At 37.1% G+C, this 21,608-nt stretch overlaps 1 protein-coding gene across 1 annotated transcript in view; it reads left to right on the plus strand.

Annotated features, from left to right (window-relative positions):
* The window catches only part of LOC114038547 (carbon catabolite-derepressing protein kinase-like), a 107,908-nt gene extending 102,735 nt beyond the window's left edge, over positions 1 to 5,173 (plus strand). Inside the window, exon 10 of the mRNA XM_027855859.1 lies at positions 3,210 to 5,173. Coding sequence (XP_027711660.1) covers positions 3,210 to 3,955 — 746 coding nt within the window. The 3' untranslated portion in view covers positions 3,956 to 5,173. The remainder of the gene's footprint in view (positions 1 to 3,209) is intronic.
* Positions 5,174 to 21,608: the final 16,435 nt, after the last annotated feature.

Genomic DNA, 21,608 nt, shown 5'->3' on the forward strand with positions numbered 1-21,608 from the left:
GAACCTTGGATCAAACTTTCACAGTGTTTGTATCCTACTTTAGCTATTTGTAAATACTGCCCTGATACTTCATCGCAGCATGAGGGTGACTCTTGGTTCTTGAAGGGTAGCTACATCAGCAAAACACATTTCTATCTCATTTCTATCATGTTTTGGAAAGGATTTGAGGTCAATAAGTGTTATCTGTGCTCTGAAGGCCAGCCAACCTAAGTGCAGACAGCTTTCCATCCATAGGACACCCACTTAGTGCCGAATTCCTTGGCCATAGGAACCCATGACGTCAATTTTTGAAATTGAAATCAATTTGCTTTTGAGCAATCCCCTTTGATTGGTGCAATGATGGCAGCACTCTTGCAGAAAGGGGAAAAGAAGGTACCAACAATCACACAGTTTTTAAACCATCTATAAACATTAGCTTACCTGTTCATATTCTAAGTATGTGTGATCCTTGTCTGGTGACTCATGAGTGGACATGTGACTGGAGGAACTGAATCATAGCAATCTAGACATTCTTAATAGAAATTAAACCAGAAGACAAAAGGAAATAGCTGCAAAATATAAAGCTGGTACACTGATCTTCCTATAAACTGGCAGACAATAGCTTTACATTCTTTTGTGGTTGTTATTCAGTCATGTCCAACACTTCATGACCCCATTTGGGGTTTTCTTGGCAGAGATATTGCCATTTCCTTCTCCAGCTTATTTTACAGATGTAGGAAACTGAGACAAACAGAGTTAAGTGATTTGCCCAGGGTCGCCAGATTTGAACTCAGGAAGATGAGTCTTCCTGATCCCAGGCCCTGCATTCTATCCACTGAGTTACCTAGCTGCCCCATACAATTGATGCAAAGGTAGAGTGAATTCAAAATCCCACTGTGCTTATTGTATGTTGACAAATAAAGACAACACTTGATTCAATAGAACAGAAATGCTGCCTTAATTATTTTTCTCCAACAAGCTAATTCCTATGCATGTGCTAAATCATATAAGATTAAGATAGAATAATAGAGAATTTTGATATCCTTCTGATTATCATATAAAATGATGCATAAAATAGGATGGTATAACCTTGTTAAAGGCGTCAGCCACTGTCATGGAAGATATTTAATGAAAAGTCCGAAAGGAAGAGGGATCCCCCAAAAATAGTAACATCTTTACATTCTTCTATTTCCAGTTGCTATTAGAGTACTTGTATAAGCTCAGACTGCCACAGCAGTTTCTAATGGAAATTCACCAATCATTCTAATCACATCTTATATCACTCAGAAGAATTCAACCAAACTACCCACAGAGGGCAAAATCAAATGGATAAAGAATGTTTACTGTCCGAATAGTGATATGCAATTAGATGGATAACCCATATGGTTGATCTTTCAGTATATACATCTTGTATAGCACCTGCAGAGAGTAAACATGGGTGAAAATTTAAATACGAGGAAAAGAGTAAGCTGGAATGAATCTAAGAAATTGTGAGATGCTTGAAATGACCCCAAGTTTCTTCCTTAAATAAAAACCCATTCTTTTAACATCAATATTCTTTTGTTATTCTGTGTTATTGTGAGTCATGAGGTACCACAGACTCTGGAGTTAAAGTTGTAGATAGGGGCAGCTAGGTGGCGCAATGGATAGAGCACTGGCCCTGGAGTCAGTGATGGGTGGAGCCCCATACTTCCTCAAGAAACAAGACTTAAAAATCTCCTGAAACTCAAGGATGAAATATTGCAAACCCAACATGGCAACCATGAAAAAAGGAGAGTGCTAGTGCATCAGGAGGACCTGAGTTCAAATTCGACCCCACACACTTACTAGCTATGTGACCCTTGGGTAAGTCACTTAATTCTGATCACCTCCAAAAAAAAAGTTGTAGACAAAATTTAATAAAGATAAATAAAGATAAATGTATATTCCTCAAATGGAGGCTAGAAAGCAGACTTTGGAGTCAGGAATACCTAAATTCAAATCCTGTGTGGTTCTTGGCACCCTCTTCTCTCCTTTCTGCAAGGCTGCTGACATCACTGCACCGATCGAAGGGGGTTGGTCAAAAGCAAATTTATTTCAATTTCAGAAATTGATTTCATGGGTTCCTATAGCCAAAGAATTCTGCACCAAGTGGCTGTCCTATAGATGGAAAGTTCTCTGCACCTAGGTAGGCTGACCTTCAGAGCACAGATAGCACTTATTGACCTCAAATCCTGCCTCTGATACATACTAATAATATGATCTAGGCAAGACCCTCAGTGTCTCATGAAACTCTTTAGGACCATACATTGCCTCATAGTTCTTAACCTGCAATGGTAGAGAAAATGTCCTTATTGTGAGTTCCCTGTCCCAATGAAGTCACTGTGCTAGATAATTGAGCATACTCAAAGAAAAGAGGGAAAAGTTACTGTCTTCAATGAATCTATATTCCAATAGAATGTAAGACTTTGCTGGTTCTCTCTATTGCGAGTTTTAACAATTCATTTGGGGTGAGAGATGGGGGATGGTCTATAATCAACAAACAATGGAAAATGATGCTTATGACCTAAGGCACTATATGAATATGAACTATTATTACTAAATGTTTTGTCAACCCAGAATTTAGTGTAAGAGGAATTGTCTTCTTTTAACTGGTGACATTTTATCTTTTTTAAAATACAGTTTCCTTTTTACTCCTATAGTTAATTTTAGAAAAAGAAAACTTAGAAAAGAAAGTTTAGAAAAAGAAAGTTGAAACAAAATGGAGAAAAGGGGAAAAAGTTTGAAGATTAACAGTGCAATTTGCATGCATATCATGGGCATTTCAGTACATTTGAGCTTACAAGTTTTATTCCATAATTCATCAGATGCTTTTCTTTTGTTGGAGGAAGAAGCCACTGTTGAAATCATAAATCCTAAAAGTATTGATGTTTTAGACAACTAAATGCTAAGATATGTCTGCCATCCTTATAATGTGAAGTGGAGAACTGAGTTAATGAATGAAATAATTTAGGCCAAAACCAGTAATAACAATATCTGTTTCATCTACCTATCCTGATCATTTAAGCAGGAATTTTCATTTTCTCTAATTATCTGGACTGCGGGCTCAACTCTCCATTTTGTACATTATGGAATTAGGCATACCTAGTTATCCATCTCTATTCTTTGGGCAAGTATCTTTTGTTAAATATCCTTTGTATAACTATGTAACCAATCATCATCTCGTCACATTTATTCTCTATTCTTCTTAGTTTCTACTTTTTCAGAAAGAGACCAGAATGATCTTGAACCCCCTACATCTGCAAATAGAAGAGGTTCAGATGAGCCAAGAAATCAGCCATATTTGGATTTCCCCCTGAATATTGATGGTCCCAGAGGCTCACCTAAAGCCAGGATACCATATGTTTTTGAAGTGCCACCTCTGGAGTTGGAGATTCACTCCACAAAATTACCAAAACCGCAGTCTCATTTATCAGCAGCATCCTGTATAGGCAAGGGTGAGGGGTGGAGCCCCATACTTCCTCAAGACACAAGACTTAAAGACCTCCTGAGACCCAAGGATGAAAATATTCCACACCCAACATGGCAGCCCCAAGAAAAGGGGAGTGCTAACTCATCAATGAATACATCTCCACAGCTTTCCCCTTTACCTAGGCTTAGACACATACCCTTGAAAACGGGTCTTTCAAAGAAAACTTCTTGGATGAAAATATCTCAGCAAGTGTCAAGTGCATCCCCTCTACTTCTGGTCAACAGTTCCAGACCTCCTGTGGTCCCCACGTCTCAGCAGCAGATGTTCCTGAGAAGAAATTTGAGGCAATATAAGGAGAAGCCGAGAATACTTTTTAAACACAATAAGAGTAGTAGAAACATGGCAGAACACAAGACTCCTCAAAAAGTGACAGACTTGAATCTCCCGGTATTATCAACCCCCTGTCAGACTTGTCCAGATAAAAAGTCTGAGGTCCTAAAATTAGATTTTGCACAAAACAAATGAACTACATTTGTGGAGCTAAAAATAGAGCAGTATGGGGTTACCTGCAACTTTTTTACACCCATGCTAAACAAGCAAGGGATCATCTGGGGTCAGGAGCCAAAACTGCACAAAATGAAAACTACGACTTTGACCTGAGAAGATCACAACTTTGAGTTCTGTGCTTGTGACCTAATGTGCCTTATACCCTTTCTATATGTAATACGGGAAGTGGTAGTCCAGAGCTGGAAGTATAAATTTGGAAACAAGCCTAGTTCTAATTTTCATTTCTAAAATTAATTGTGACATATTTAACATAGCTATATATTTGCTCTAAAAGTTATGCCTGTTTATTAGAAATTAGCCATTCCCCAGGGACTCCCAAAAGTCATTTTAATGTATACCTCATAATTTCATAGTAAAATCTTTCTTCGGTTAAAAGAACTCATATTTTTGAATGCCTACTTTGTTTATGGCATCATGCTTGGCCTAGTGTCTCAGCACTGGGAATATACATTAAAAATTCATAAATGGATCTTTTTTCATCATAGTAAAGAGCATAGGTTCACTAAATAGCATCATCATGAGTCCCCTGATCACCCTTTCTGTCTTTGTCCAAATAGACCAATCATTGGTTATCCCACCAAATTTTGGGCCTTGTGGTTGGATATTTGTGATCCAATCTGCTATATGAATCACATATTTATTGATGACCATCCTGGCTGCACCCAAAACTCTTTATGTAATACGTAGCCTCTGACTTTCTGTGGCACTCCTTGTCCTGTAGACAGACTTTGTTTGTTTTATATAGATAGCTTTGATGTGTATATTATTGCAGGCATTAATGTAGGATTAAACCTTTCTGCCATAATTTTAACAGGCATCTCCTTATTAATCTTCATTGATCCTTATTCTTGTATAGATGAACCAAAATTAATCTAATCTACTTTCGTGCAATGTCCATGCTGTAATATTGATTAGGCCAGTGACCAAAGCATATGTATGACACTGCCTGCACCCTGAGAGTTACAAAATTATTAAGATAGTCCCTAACCTAATATAGGAAGAACTAATGTAATCACATGGTAGAGATTTCCAAACTTTATATCCTTATGGCTCCATTTTCTCAAAATTGTCACACCTCTCACACTTTTCACGAAAAAACCCTATCAAATAATTTGCTCAGCTCAAATTTTATTTAAATAAAGTTTAAACTTTATTACAATTTTTAACACAAAATTTAAACATACAACAAAAATAACATTCATAGATATGTATTAATTGATCAAACATTTTATAATTCATCTTTAGAACCTATTAAAATAAGCATAACAATAATATGAATAAGATGGGTGAGCTTTTTTTGATGAAAAATTTCTCAAAACATGGTGTCATTGAGGATATTGACATTCATAACTTTGAACCACCAAGTAAAATCAGTATTTTTGTCTTTATGGTAGCTATAGCTTAAAAAAAATCTATTTTACACAAATAGTGTTATGAATTATAAATTTGTATTCATTTTAAAAAACAAGTTTCTTTATTCAACTCTGATCATATATAATAAAAAGTTCAGCTTTTAACAATTATATCATCATACATTTACATGACAAATCTGTTAATTACTCTTCTTTGGATGAAGTAATGTTTGACATATTGGTTTGTCATCTAGTCATATTTAGACATTTCTAGGTCTTTAACATGAAATTAGGATTTCTTTTTTTTAGCATGGCAAGTTTTTTTAATTGAGAAACACATCAAACATATTATTTTGTAAATTTGTTATCAATACCTCTTAACTTTTTAAAAAATGGAGTCACTTTATTTTTCTAAATTAGCATTTAAAGATCTTGTGTTGACCTACTTAGAGCACTCATTTCAAAAATATTCACAGAAGTGTCCTAAGAATCTCAACTAAGGTTTTAAGAGGAAAATTTTATGAAATGAATTTGCTTCATCTTCATTTTTACATTAAGGAAATTGCAATTTATGCTTTTAGTTCAAACATCCTTCAGAGTACTTTGATATAAGGAAGTATGTGTGTTTTGCAATAAGGCAAAACAAAAAATTTTTAAAATAAAAAAGCAAAAAAAGAAAAAGTTCCCTGTGCTCCTCTCCCATAACATCACACAAGTTTGCAAAGAGCCTTCCTTTTAATTGACTGTTTTATAAAGTTAATTACTTCTTACTATCAAATTTTAACTTAAAATTATCTATAACTACTCTTTTATATTTCTCAACATAAGCAATTTTAAAACATGGAATATGGCAAAATTACATGAGGGACCATATTTTTAACTACTGCTTGTGGATCTGCTTTTCACCCTGACATTGACTGAACTCTGTCAATTTAATCTCACATTACAGCATTTTTATTTTCAAAACCCATCAATTACCTAGAATTTTTTCTTGACATGGCATTATCTTCCATAGCTTTCCAACATAACAAATCTTATCCAATAACAGCTTCAACATGTCAGATAAGCATCTTTAACTATACCTGTTGTTTCATCTACTTTCAACACAAACTAGGAAATTTTGTGTTTCTCAATTTATTGATGGCGAAGATCTTCAAACATTTGGGTAATTCTGTTTTCCTGAATATTATCTGAAAGTAGAACCTTTCAAAATTATTTTACATATGATTCACCAATCATCATTTCTACTATATCAATAGCTGCAGAAAGCACTGCTATTTCTTCTAGTGAACAAGGCATATTACAGTTAGAAATTCTTTTATGTACTCTTATACAGTGCAAGCAGTCCTTTTTTTAAGACTTTTTTTCTAAGTTTGTTTTTGCTTCCTAAAAGCATTTAATTTTCTCAGGAAAGGTTATCTTGTCTTACATGTATTCTGCAAATGCAGTTTCAAGATACCATTTCAATTCCTTCATTCTGATGCTATTTGTGGCTAATGTAATCATACAAGGTATATGGAAGTTTTTCCTCTCCATCAATAATAGTGCTTGTGAATCTCAGTGATAGTAGATCATATTTTCTGGATTTGGCCTTTCTAGTTTGTGTTTCTGTATTTCCACCACTATAATTGTTCCCATTGTCTCTACTTATAGTTATTTCAGATATGTCAGTGGATTTTATCTTCAAATAATTTGTGTTTACCCATCATAAAGGGATATTATTTTGCTTTTTGAAATGTGAATTAATAAAAAAAATTAAGAAAAGTAATTTAAATTTGATCATTGAAAATTTTAATGGTTATTTATAACTTCTCAAAATTTTTAAGTTTCCAATTTCATTGGAAACAAGTTTATTAAATTGACCTTACTAAAATGACTAATGCAAGAATTTAAAAATTGTTTAATTTTTAATTTAGACTCTTCTTATTCAAATTCAGCAAAGCCAAATGATTACATAATTCTTTTGTGTCATAAACCTATGATGATGACAATGGCAGATAGTGTCCAGAGCTTATGTTTTGCTGGTATGGCTACTGGGTCCAGGTCACAACAACGCAATAGAATATTGACTTTTGCAAATAATAATAATGGTATTATATACTATATAAACATATGTGTGCAAGTACATGAAAGGCCTGAGATCTTATTGGCATTGGGAACTCCTGGATTGGAATAACCAATGCAAATTATAACTATTTATGAATTAGCAGATAAATCTAGGGAGTTCTGAGGCACATAGAGATTAGGAGGCTTGGAACCCACAGCTAGTAAGTGCTTAGACATAGAATTTGAACCTATGTCTACATGACTCCAGGCTCAGCAATTCATTCATTTTACCACACACATATATACAAATAAGTAGGTGCATTTTGGGCAGCTAGGTGGCACCATAAATAGAGAGCTGGGCCTGGAGTCAGGAAAACTCATCTCCCTAAGTTCAAATCTGTCCCACCAGACACTTACTAGCTAAGCAAGTCACTTAACCTTGTTTGCCTCAGTTTCTTTATCTGTGAAACAAGCTGGAGAGGGGAAATGGCTAAACGCTCCAGTATCTTTGCCAAGAAAACCTCAAAATGGGGTCACAGAGAGTTGGACATAACTGAAACAGCTGAATAACAAATGTGCCAGGCACTAGCTAAGTTGTGGGAATCAAAAATACAAAAGTTAAACAATTCCTGCTCTCAAGGAGAGAGGGGAGAGGACAATATACATGCATATACATGTAAGTATATATAGATGGAGACATACATTACAAACAGAATACATATACAGATATATGCATCTATGTGTGCATATATGTATTTATATATTTATATAATATAAGGAAGAAAGGATGGGAGAAAATTAGAAAGGCTTCATGTGGAGGGTGGCACTTTAATTGAGTTTCAAAGGAAATTAGAGATTCCAGGAGGCAGCAGTGAGGAAACAGAGCATCCTAAGCATAGGAAGCCATCAGCACAGGTCAGGAAGATGGGAAGTATAGCATCATGTAAGAGGGATCGCACACAGGTCAATATGTCTACTGTATTACAGTATGTGAGGAAGTGTAGAAGAAGTCAGTAGGAAGTTCAGTATCAAGTGCTGAAAACAGGTCAAAAACAAGTTAAGTGTATAAACAAAATCCTGAGTAACTAACACACAATAGCTATGTGACAATAACAACAACAAGAATAGAATTCAAGTCAACTTTAAGATTTACAAAGTGATTGATAAATATTATTTCATTGTATCTTCACAAACAACCTTGGGAGGTAGGCATTACTATTAGGGGGGATGGGGGGAGGAAATAAGTGTTTTTATGTTGCCTCCTATATGCCAGGCACTGTACTAAGCACTTTTTGCAAATATTATCTTATTTGGTACAACCGTACCAGGTAGGTACCATTATTGTCCCCCTTTTAAGGTTGAAGAAACTGAGGCAGACAATGGTAAAGTGTCTTACCCAGGGTCACACAGTAAATAAGTGTCTGAGACTTGGGTTTGAACTCAGATCGTCCCAACTCTAAGCACAGATCTCTATCTACTATGCCACCTAGCTACCCTTATTATCATCTCCATTTTGCAAATGAGAAAACTGAGACACTGAGACAATATTGGACAAGTCACTCTCTTTGGATCTATTTTATCCTTCATAAAGTGAAGAATGAAACTAGATGATCTCTAAGGTCCTTTCCAAACTTAAATTCTATGACCCTATACTCTCTTGTCAAACATACACATGATATACATGTGTATACAGAGTGTACACACTATACAGAGAGATATTCCAGTTATACCAAATAACTGGAGAGGTACCAACCTGGGCAGCTGGGTGGCTCAGAGCTGGGCCTGGAGTCAGAAAGACTTAAGTTCAAATTCAGTCTCAGAAACATACTAGCTGTGTGACCCTGGACAAGTCACTTAACCCTGTTTGCCTCAGTCTCCTCATCTGCAAAAGGAGCTGGAAAGAGAAATGGCAAACATTCCAGTCTCTTTGCCAACAAAGCTCCAAATGGGGTCATAAAGGGTCAGACACAACTGAAAAATGACTGAACTGCTACTACTACTCTTAAGAAAGTGATGGATAAAATGTTAATAATGCAGATTATTAAAAGTTTGTCAGGTGTACTTTTTTTTAAGAGAGCCATTTGTTAAACATTTACCATCATACCCAGGGATAAAAATTCTTTTGGTACTCTATAGAACCTCACAGTTCTCCAATTAAAATTTACCTAATTCCAGAGCCGATAACTAGAAATTGACCGGTGGATAACAAGTAACAAAAGCGGCAATTATAAATCACAAGTCCATCTCTGCCTTGTGCCCTATATACCTCCTCACTGTATCTCATAACCAAATAAGCATGCTCTGATCAATAATTGAGTAGTGAAGAATTTGAGTTTAGCCTCGATTCATCTTTTTAATAATTCAGAGGAAACTGACATTAGATAGTCTTAGCTCAGTAGAGGGTATTCACCCAGTGTCAAAGAGTGAAGAGAGATTGAAATGAATTTACCATGATGGTGAGACCTCTCACATTACCACCTCGAGGCAGAAAGGAGTATGAATCAAAAGGCTCCTCATATTTACCCACAGAGGAAGAAGGAAGAAAGATAGAGTACACACTGCTAGATATTTACCCCAAAGAAGGGCAATTATAAAAAATAATTCCCATAGTCACCAAAATATAAAGCCCTTTCTACGGTGGCAAAGAACTAGAAACAAAATAGACGTCCATTAATTAGGGAATGGCTAAACACATTGTGGCATATCAATGGAATGGAATATATATGTGCCATAAGAAACAATGGCTATGAAGAATATAAGGGACCATGGGAACACTTCTATGAACTGATACAAAATGAAATAAGCATAATTAGGGAAACAGTAAGCACAAAGTAAATGAAAACAAACAAAAGATCTAAATGCTGTGAAATTATAATGATCAGCTTGACCCCAAAGAAGAGATAAAAGAATCTACCTCCCTTCCTTCTTCAAAGAGGTGAGAAATGCGTGGAAAATACTATATAGAATGTCAGCCTTAGTTGATACAGTGGTTGGTTTTGCTGGGCCATTTTTCCCTTTCTTTTTTATTCTTTATTTAAGCAATGAAAGAGGATGGGGGAAGTCTATATTGGAAAATGAAGGTAACATAAAGACAAAAAAATCAATAAACTTTTTTTTAAGTGATAAAAGGGAGAAAATGGAAAAATCCCATTATGTAACAAAGAATCAGTGAGCTGTGTTAGCCACGTTCCAAGTGATTTGATCTTAATCCATCTAGTCCTTGATCCACCAAATTCACATAGGATTGAAAAGGTAGGAGAAAAAAAAATAGAGAAAATGATATATCATAATCTTATGGAATTAGCTAATATAAAAAGTACAAAGACAAATGAATTGTCACCATTGACTTATTCAGTGGAGACTGGAATGTTTTCAGACACAGTCACAGAATTTGAATTCTCCAAACCCAATCCATACTCCAAAGTCAAGTACACACTCCCACAAAATGAAAAGGAACCTACAAGTCAGAACATGACAAGAAAGAAAGGGGAGAAAATCACATTAGTTATTAGTGAAAGGGCTGCCTCCTGCATGCCATGGCATTTTTGGTAGACTTCCTTAATGAGTTCCCCACCCATCAGAGACTTAGATACTTTTAGTTGAAAGTGTCTTTCACCCACAAATCTCTCCATCACCCTTCAGATCAAAAGCTACCTGTTAATCTGATGATCATGACAAATTTTTAGAAGCCAAAAGTGATGAAGTAGATAGAGCACTGGGCCCGGAGTCAGTAAGACTGGTCTTCCTGAGTTCAAATCTGGCCTCAGACTATTACTTGCTGTGACCCTGCACACGTTACTAACTCTGCCTCCGTTTCCTCATCTGTACGATGAGCTGGAGAAAGAAATGGCAAATCACTCCAGTATCTTTGCCAAAAAAAAACCCCAAACAGGATCACAAAGAGTCGGACACAACTGAAACAATTGAACATTAGCATCATTAGAGAAGGCTAGCTCTCTTACCTACTTACCTTCTCCTAGAATCCGTAATTTCCTTCAGAGTTCAGCTCAAATTAGCTACTACTACCTGCCCCTTCACTCCAATTACAATTGAATTTATTTTGCATGTGTGTGTATGCCAGCGTACGTATACATATCTCCTTCAATAGAAAGTAAACTCTGTGAGGGCAGACACTGTTTCCTTTTTTTTTTTTTTTTGTATCCCCAGTAGCAGTACAGGGCCTGGCATATAGTAGGAGCATACTGATTGCTTGCTTGATGTCGCCATCAACTCCCAGAGAAGAGTTGATGGTGTTTTAAATGTTTTCTGAGTTTGATCCAGCAATACTACTACTAGGTCTATATCCCAAAGAGATCATAAAAAAGGGGAAAGGACCCACATGTACAAAAATATTTATAGCAGCTCTTTTTGTGGTGACAAAGAATTGGAAATTGAGGGTACGCCCATCAATTGGGGAATGATTGAACAAGTGGTGGCATATGAATGTAATGGAATACTATTGTTCTGTAAGAAATGATGAGCAGATGGATTTGAGAAAAACCTGGAAATACTTACATGAACTGATGCTGAGTGAAGTGAGTAGAACCAGGAGAACATTGTACATAGTAACAGCAACATTGTTCGATGACCAGCTTTGATAGATTTAACTCTTCTCAGTAATACAATGATCTAAGACAATTCCAAAAGAATCATGATGGAAAACATAATCCACATCCAGAGAAAGAACTGTGGAGTCTGAATGCAGATTGAAGCATAGTATTTTCTCTCTCTTTTTTCTTTTCTCGTAGTTTCCCCCTTTTGTTCTGTTTCTTCTTTCACAACATGACTAATGTGGAAATATGTTTAATATGATTGTACATGTATGTACAGCTTATCTCAGATTACATGCTGACTGGGGTGGGGGAGAAGAGGGAGGAGAGAAATTTTAGAATTCACAATCCTATAAAAGTGAATGTTGAAAACTAAAATTTAATTAATTTAAAAGTAAATAAATGTTTGCTGAGTCTCTCTGAAATTTATCCATGACTTCACCTTCTGAAGCTCTAGAACTACCTAGCACCTGACATCTAGTATTTAATAAACACTTGTTGATTAACTGATTGATAACCGGTTTGATTTATGATTCAAATCCTGCAAAGTGACACTAGTAGCTTCTCTAACTGAACTCTCTAATGTTTAGAACGATAGAATTTTTTTATAAGAGATGTCAGAGTTCGTCACTTCTTGCTCTGTCCTTTGCTATTTGTGTAACATTAGACAAACCTCTTATTATCTCTGAAATTTGATTTCCTTATCTCTAACTCTCTAAGTTCTAAAGCTCTAAAGTTCTGTGCTCCCATGGTTTATTGGATTTACATACTAGTCTAAATCACTCATTATGCAGATGAGGAAACTGAAGCGAGAGAAGTGGAATTATGGGCCAGGTTCCATGCAGGAAATTAGTGGCAATGCTTGTTATCTTACCTCACACTTCAGAAGTAAACAAACTAGATCTACAAAACCATGATAAATGCTGTTATAAGAAAACACCTAGCAGTGGTCAGTGAGTTCAAGTCTCCAGGCTCAGAGAAGCACTGTACTATATCCCAGATTACTCAAATAACTGGTAGACATGATGGATTGTTTGTGAATTTTGAAAACATTATGAATATTGAAAAATCTTGGAGATGCAGAGAGGTGATTCCAGTCTGGATATAGGAAAAGGACACCTTGATTTTTTTTTAAAAGAGAACAAGGAAAAATAATAGTACCTAGCATTTATATAGCACTCTCAAAGTTTGCAAAGTGATTTGCAATTATCTCATTTTATCCCAAAAACAACCCTGGGAAGGAGGTGCTAGAATGTAAGAAAGGGGAGGAAAGGGGAAGAGAGGAGAAGAGAAGGGAAAGGACGTGAGAAAAGGGGAGAGGAGGAGAGGAGAAGGGAGGGGAGAAGGGAGAAGAGGAAAGTGGAGGACAGGGTGGGGAGAGGAGGAGAAGAGAGGGAAGGGGAAAAGAAAAAAGAGGAGGATGGGAGGAGAAGGGAAAGGAGGAAAGAACGGGGAGAGAAGGGGAGGAGAGAAGGGGAAGGGGAGTAGAGGAAAAGGGAGAAGGGAGGGGAGAAGGGAGAAGAAGAGAGTGGAGGACAGAGGAGGAGAGGGGAGAGGAGGAGAAGGGAAGGAAGGGGAGAAGGAAAAAGGGGAGGAGGGAAGAAGAGGGGAGGGAAAGAAATAACGGGAGGGGAGGGAAAAAGAAAAAAGGGCAAAGGAGGGCAAAGGAGGGGAGAGGACTATTGGAAATGAAGGTGATAGAAAAAAAAGATAAAATAAATTTCAAAATATCTCTGAGCCTTAGAGATTTCCTTATTTGTAAAATGGGATTAATAATTTCTACAATGCCCCCTTCCCAGGGTAAGGATCAAATGAGAGAATATATGTACAGCACTATACGAATGTGAGATCCTCGATTACATTGGTTTGTGAATATTCAACCACTGGTTTTGCCGCAGTGACTAAGAAAAAACAAACAGAACAAGAGAATCTCTCAGGGGCCAGGCAAGGTTATGTGCTGAGAAATTCATAGGAAAACTAGAACACTGATATAAGGCCCCTAGTCTGAAGGCAGCAGTTAGTTGTACCACTAGATAGTCCACCCTTAACAGCTGGTTACATCACCCCAGCCAAACACTTTCTTACCTATAGCTCCCTCCAGATTATCCACACATGGAAACCATTTACTGGGCCAAACATAACTCCTGTATTTCATATTCTAGGAACAATAGAGCCTATAGACCCTGACTGTCAGGGTGAGTTTCAGCTTCATTATACACAGTCAGTCATTAAATAAGCTGTTAACTAGGGACTGGAAATAAAAAACAAAAAAAAACCAAATTTTTCTTTTAAGGAGTAGTGATCGTAAGAGTATAGAATAGGAGCTGAAAAGAACTCAAAGGTCATCAAATTCAAACTCCTGGTTGTACAGATGGAGAAACTGAGTCACAGAGAAGTTAAGCAATTTGCCTAAGGTTACACCACTAATGAGTGTCTGAAAGAAAATTTGACCCAGGTTTTACTAATTCCAAGCCTGGTGCTCTATGCAAAACATCACGCTACTGCTGTCTTTGTACAAATTAGCACAATATGCACACAGATGTGTGTATGTATTTACTATACACACAGGAACTGGGTTCAGCTCTAATCTTTGGCACTTACTACCTTTATCAACATGAACCAGTGCCTTAAGCAACCTGGCCTCAGTTTCTTCAATCAGTACAACGAATGCATTGGATTAGTAGGTCTTTAAGATCAGTCTGCTTTAGTTTCTCCATCTGTAAAATGGGTATAATAGGACCTATCTCCCAAGATTGTTGTAAAGACAAAACAAGATACTTACAAAATGCTTTGCAAACCTTAAAGAACTATATAAAAACTAGTTAGTATTATCATAATCCTCAGGTCTTCTCTTTTCCAGGCTAAACATCCTCAGATCTTTCAAATGTTCTTCATTTGATCTGGTTCCCAGCCCACCTACCATCTTTGATTGCCTCACCTGGATAAATACTCTAGCCCTTCCTAAAATGTGGAACCCTGAACTACACACAATATTCTTCATGTGCCCAGGACAAAGTATAACAGGATTACCATCTCCCTCATTCCAGCCACCATGCATCCTATAAATAATTTAATTTCCTGCCATATCACATTATTTGCTCATATTGAGCTTACAGTGAATTAATACTCTCAGATCTTTGCCACACAAATCATTATCTAATAATACTTTCCTAGTACTATTCTTGTGGAGTTGTTTTTTTTAAACTCATGTAAGAATCTCTGTTAAATTTCATCTCAATAGATATGGTCCATCATTCTGGCCTGTGAAGATATTTTTTGTATCCACCTCTAATATACCGTATGTTTACTATTCTTGCAAATTTATTTAAAATGTTTGCATCAATATTCATTAGGGAAATTGGTCTATAATTTTCTTTCTCTGTTTCGGCTCTACCTGGTTTAGGTATCAGCACCATATTTGTATCATAAAAGAAATTTGGTAGGACTCCTTCTTTGCCTATTTTCCTAAATAGTTTATATAATATTGGAATTAATTGTTTTTTTAAATATTTGGTAGAATTCACTTGTAAACCCATTTGGCCCTGGGGATTTTTTCTTCAGGAATTCACTGATGGCTTGTATAATTTCTTTTTCTAAAATGGGGTTGTTTAAGTATTTTATTTCCTCTTCTGTTAATCTGGGTAATTTATAATTTTTGTAAAAATTCATCCATTTCACTTAGATTGTCAGATTTATTGGCATACGATTGCAAAATATCTCCTAATCATTGCTTTAATTTCCTCTTTGTTGGTAGTGAATTCACCCTTTTCATTTTTGATATTGGTAATTTGGTTTTCTTTTTTTAACCAAATTAAATATCTATTCTGATATTTGCAAATTTAAAACTGAGAGAAAGGTACCTGATCCAATTGTGCCCGCAGCAGTAGGAGTCATCTAACATATGATGTGTTGAAGGCTAAATAGTTTTCAAGTTCATGATTTTAGGTTATGTAAAACTAACTAGTCCCCTACTATTATCAGCTATCAGTCCAGAATTTTGGATGTATAGTTTACTTAAAGTGAGGGACACCAGAACTAACAGAATGAAAATCAATAACCATCCCACTGTAACTATTTCACTTTTGTACCCTGTCTCGTTGTTTGCCAAGGAAAGTAACATAGAAAAGCAGCAAACTCTGCTCCCTCCAAGAATGATATAGCAGTCCAGAAGAGAGATATATTTTTGAGAATTTTCCAAATCATTCAGCATCACTGATGATCTTACCATTGGTGCTCAGCAGTCTAATTATTCTCAGAGAGGAGAAAGCTTCCCTCTTGATAAACAGACTTAAATCAAGACCCAGGAAGGATGTAAGGGAGGAGAAGAAAGGATTGCCTAACTTTATGCTTTGCAGAGATGGGTTTAAATCCTGTCCTAGCATCAAGTTCAGCTAACCTGGGCTGACTCACCCTACTCTTTATCTAAGCACATAGAAACACACATTTTCCATTAACTGAAGAGGTCACAAGTGGTGTGCGTAGGCAGAGCTGTGTGGGGAAGTTTGTACAGCACCTGCATACATATGTTTGGCTCCATGTCCGGTTATCTCCGATTAGAAGCACATTTATCCACATTAAAAAAAATTACCACAGAAGACCCAATCCTTAAGAATTTCTGCAGATTTTCTTGATTTAAGGAAAAATCTTTACTACATACAGTGTTTTAATTGAATTTCTTCAATGACGCCCCCTTTTACCTTTTTTTTTCCCCATGTAGAAAACAATGGGAAGCATCCTATGTTTTAACTAGGTGAACCAAAGGTGAGCCTTTTCTGATTACTCCCCATTCGTAAGAGATCTTAGATTTTCGTGTAACCCTACTCTCTTGCTCTTTGGCCCCTTTTTCTCAGCAAAGAATTGCCAAACTTGGTGGCCAATTGAAAGAGACTGAAGCAACCAAGTTCTTGGCCAACATGGAACTTGATCACCAAAAGAGTCAGAAGAATAAAAAGAGCATCTCATGACCCATGATCTGGTGGGGAAGGGATGAGGAGGGGAGAGGAGGGAAACTAACTCAACCAACCTATGTATTGTCCTCTCCCAGGAAGGGGAGACACTTGCAGAAAGGTTTTAGGTTCTTGCTTTTAGATCACGGCTATAAGCTGGTTAAAGCCTACCTAAGGCTGGGAGAAACTATAGCGTGCCATCACACATAATGCTCTAAAGTGCATAAAGCTTTGTGCATACACTTTCTTATTTGGTCCTCACAACAATCAGGGAAGTACTACTATAGGTATTAGCACTCCTCCCATTTTATAGGCGAAAAGAACTGAAGCTCAGAATGACCATGTACTAGGGTCACACAGCTACTAAGTAGGGAAGAGAAGATTGGAATCTATGTCTCCTGACTCCAAGAGCCACATTCTTTGCACTATGCCATATTGCCCCTTATTAAGCATAATTGAATAGATACAGTCTAAGGTTGCATTAAAGTCCCACTTTGATATTTCATCATGGCATACATTGTATCTAGAGGAATGGGTGTGCCTACCAAAATTTACTCAGCTAAAAGTACATAGAAGTTAAATAATTATTTTTGCATACTCCTTCTTCCTCTCTTTTTATAAAATTACCCCATTTATTATATTTTATTAGGAGCCAATATATCAGTTAAAGTGATATAAGGGGCATAATGTGTGTTCGCTTTGACTTGATTTGACTTAGTAGGATATAAGGCCTTATATGAAATCAACTTGTTGGGCCAAAGACACCAATGCCACATAGTCCTATGTTGTGTGACCATTATTATGAGAAATAGCACCGTATGGTAGATAGAGTCAGCTCTGGAGTCAGGAAAACATGGGTTCAAGTCATGCCTTTGACATATACCAGTGGTATAAAATATGGGAAAGTCATTCACCCTCTCCACGTCCAGACAATTTTCCAGGACTTTACAGTTGAGTTACCCATCTGCATTGGTGAAAGGAATTTTTTGTACTGGGAGCTCCCCACACCAATGAAATCACAAGTTTTGACTTTTTGTGAAAAGAATTATCATGTAATATTGCCTGTTTAACACATGCCATAGCTGTAATATCATTGCCAATATGCATTGAATTCTGCTAAAAGTTTGTAAAACTTTCAAAATTCAAGCCACTTAATGCTATTGTTGCTGAAAAGCTTTTTTTTTGAAGATGAATACAAGTCAAGGAGAAAAGCAGAAAACAAATTGAAGCTTGTTAGGGGAAGATACAAAATTATACAATCAATCACTGGATGATTTGGGGAATAGGGAAGGCACTCTTGCCTCCCTTCAAGGCAATGATTTCCATGAACAAAAAAAATCTCCAAGCTTTTTCATTCATCCTTTGGCCTTACTGAGAGACTTAGGACTAACATCAGCATTCCCTCCAGTATTACCACAACCAGAGAGTAAGAAGTTGAACTGAATAGGCAGGAAAGCAGTAAGCCATAGCCCTAAGCACACCAGCCTCTCTCATACTCAGAATGAACCCACAAGTAGAACCAGAATTCCTGAGACAGTGTTCCTAGGCTAGTGTACCTATTTTACTGTGGTTGGAGAACTGATGAACTGTTCTTGAGCTGTGCGGGAGTGAGAGAGAAGGGAGGGGAGACACAGAGACCAACAAAAAAGTTCAGCTCTGGAGTTCTTTTTCCTGCATGATTTTTCCTACATCTCTGTATATTTCTCTATGCTCTGCATCCCTGGGTAAATCTCATGTGCTGAGATAAGCGCTGGGCATGGGAACACTGAAAGGTTTGGATGATGATGACTCTGTCATTAATCTTTCTTTTTTTTATTTTTTTCAACATTCACTTTTACAAGGTTTTGAGTTCCAAATTTTTTTCTCCCTCCCTCCCCACTTTCCTCCCCAAGATAGCATGTAATCAGAGATAAGCTATACACGTACTATCATATTAAACATATTTCCACATTAGTCATGTTGTGAAAAAAGAATCAGAACAAAAGGAAAAACCATGAGAAAGATGAAAAAGCAAAAGAGAAAACAGTATGCTTCAATCTGCATTCAGATTCCATAGTTCTTTCTCTGGATGTGGATAACATTTTCCATCATGATTCTTTTGAAATTGTCTTAGATCATTATATTGCTGAGAAGAGCTAAGTCTTTCAAAGCTGGTAATCGAATAATATTGCTGTTACTATGTACAATATTCCCTTGGTTCTGCCAACTTCACTCAGCATCAGTTCATATAAGACTTTCCAGGTTTTTCTGAAATCCACCTTGCTCATTTCTTACAGAGCAATAGTATTCCACTACATTCATATACCACCACTTGTTCAGTCATTCCCCAATTGATGGGCATCCCCCCAATTTCCAATTCTTTGCCACCACAAAAAGAGCTGTTATAAATATTTTTGGGGACAGCTAGGTGGCTCAGTGGATAGAGCACCGGTCATGAGGTCAAAAGGACCTAAGTTCGAATCCAGCCTCAGCTCAAACACTTGACACTTACTAGCTGTGTGACCCTGGGCAAGTCACTTAAACCCAGTTGCCTCACCAAAAAGCAAAAAATAAATAAATAAATAAAATTTTTTTGTACTTATGGGTCCTTTTCCTTTTTTTAATGATCTCTTTGGGATACAGACCTAGTAGTAGCATTGTTGGATCAAAGGGTATGCACAGTTTTATAGCTCCTTGGGCATAGTTCCAAATTGCTCTCCAGAATGTTTGGATCAGTTTACAACTCTACCAACAATGCATTGGCGTCTCAAATTTCCCACATCTTCTCCAATATTTATCATTTTCCTTTTTTGTCATATTAGCCAATCTGATAGGTATGAGGTGGTAACTTAGAGTTATTTTAATTTGCGTTTCTCTAATCAATAGTGATTTTGAGCATTTTTTTCATATGTCATTATTTTTTCACAAGAGTGGTGTTAGTTATTTCCTTGATAACAGCTCCTGCGCTATTCCCCAGCCTCTCAGGTATACCTATATCAGAGACTGTGGACTACTGCCATTGTTCACCAATTTCTTCTGTTAATTCTCCCTTCCCAACCAATAATTCAATCCTACAAAGCCTAACAGCTGTCCATCATCCTGGATTTTCTTTGCATTGTCCTAAGAAATGAAAGTTAGGACCTATAAAAGCCCAAATATGTTTTTCTTTGTGACCTGTTTGAAATTAACATGTATGAGTTATATATACGAGCAATATGGACAACTCTTGTTTATCTATAAAGGGGTTATCTGCTTTGGGGGTTATCTATACCCTTCTAGCATGTTTCTCCTTCCCCCATCCAGCAGGCCAGCTTGATAAGGTGGCCACAGAGAGAATGTGTATGTCGGTATGAGCCTTTACATGTGTCCAAGTATCTCTCTGACTATATTCCAAAGCCAAATAATGATGATTTGTTTCCCCCCTTCTGTATTATCCCCATGACTGCTCATATTCATTAGTGTGGATAATTCAATTTGAGAGGTTTTGCCTTCCTCTACATATATGTTCTTATGTAAAGGATGATGAAATGACATAGGATCATAAATTTAGAACTGGAAAGGCCCTTATCATTATTGTTCAGTCATTTTTCAGTTGTGATCGACTCTCTGTGATCCCATTTGGGGTTTTCTTGGCAAAGATACAGGAGTGGTTTGCCATTTCCTTCTCCAGCTTCCAGGTGTAGAAACTGAGGCAAACAGAGTTAAGTGACTTGCCGAGAGTCACACAGCTTGTAAGAGTCTGAGGCCAGATTTGAACTCAGGAAGACTCTTCTTCCTGACTCCAGGCCCAGCACTCTATCTTCTATGACACCTAGCTGAACTAGGTCATTAGAAGTCATTAAGCCCAAGCCATCTCATTTTACAGATGAGGAAACTGAGGCACAGGGGGAGGGGATGGGTGGGTTAAATGACCTCTCCAGATTAATACAGCAACCAAGCTTGTGAAGTAGGATTTGAATTCAGGTCTGCCTAACTCTAAATCCAGTGCCTTCTCACATCCAATGCCTCTCACATGCCAGGTGGCACACAGAAACATCCCAGTCAAACTGTTACCCCCAAAGAAAAGTGTTTTGCCAGCATCATAGCCTGCTGCAGTGCCAGCTAAAGAGGCAAACTGCAGATCCAGAAACTGTGCTGGAAAAACACTCCGCAGATCCTACAAACTGTTGCCAAGTGAAACCCTTGATTACAACCATGAGGTCTGGTGAATACAGAGGAAGCAGGGGAAAGGGAATATGTGCAGCTGTACTGCCAATTTCAGAAGCGAAAGATGCCAAGAACACACTGAAATTACCAGGAACTTCCACTCTGCCAAGGACTACAGGATACGCAACCTCCGTTCTCTTCCAGCTCCAGGAAAAGCAGATGCCCACACTCAGCTCCCCCTTTCCCAACCACTTACCGCACATTCAAACACAATTGCACTCCAATGTTATATGATACCCTAACAATGATAACATCTGACATTTACATAATGGTTTTAATATTTACAAAGTGCTTCCTGTATGTGATCTCTGTTGATCCTCGTAACACCTGGACTGACCAATATTACCTGGACTACAGGTAACGTTGCTTTATGTATGGCCAGATTGCCGTCTCCTAGAGATACAGTATAGTTGTGATCAATCATTCAACAAGCCTTTATTAAGTGCCTACTATTTGCCAAGCAATGGGATTGGGGGAAAAGTGGAATAATAGATGAAAAACTACATGGTAAGTGACTTTTCAAAAATCACCT

The sequence above is a fragment of the Vombatus ursinus genome, unplaced genomic scaffold (genome assembly GCF_900497805.2).
Source record: "Vombatus ursinus unplaced genomic scaffold, bare-nosed wombat genome assembly UNPS02000582.1, whole genome shotgun sequence".
Lineage (NCBI taxonomy): Eukaryota > Metazoa > Chordata > Mammalia > Diprotodontia > Vombatidae > Vombatus > Vombatus ursinus.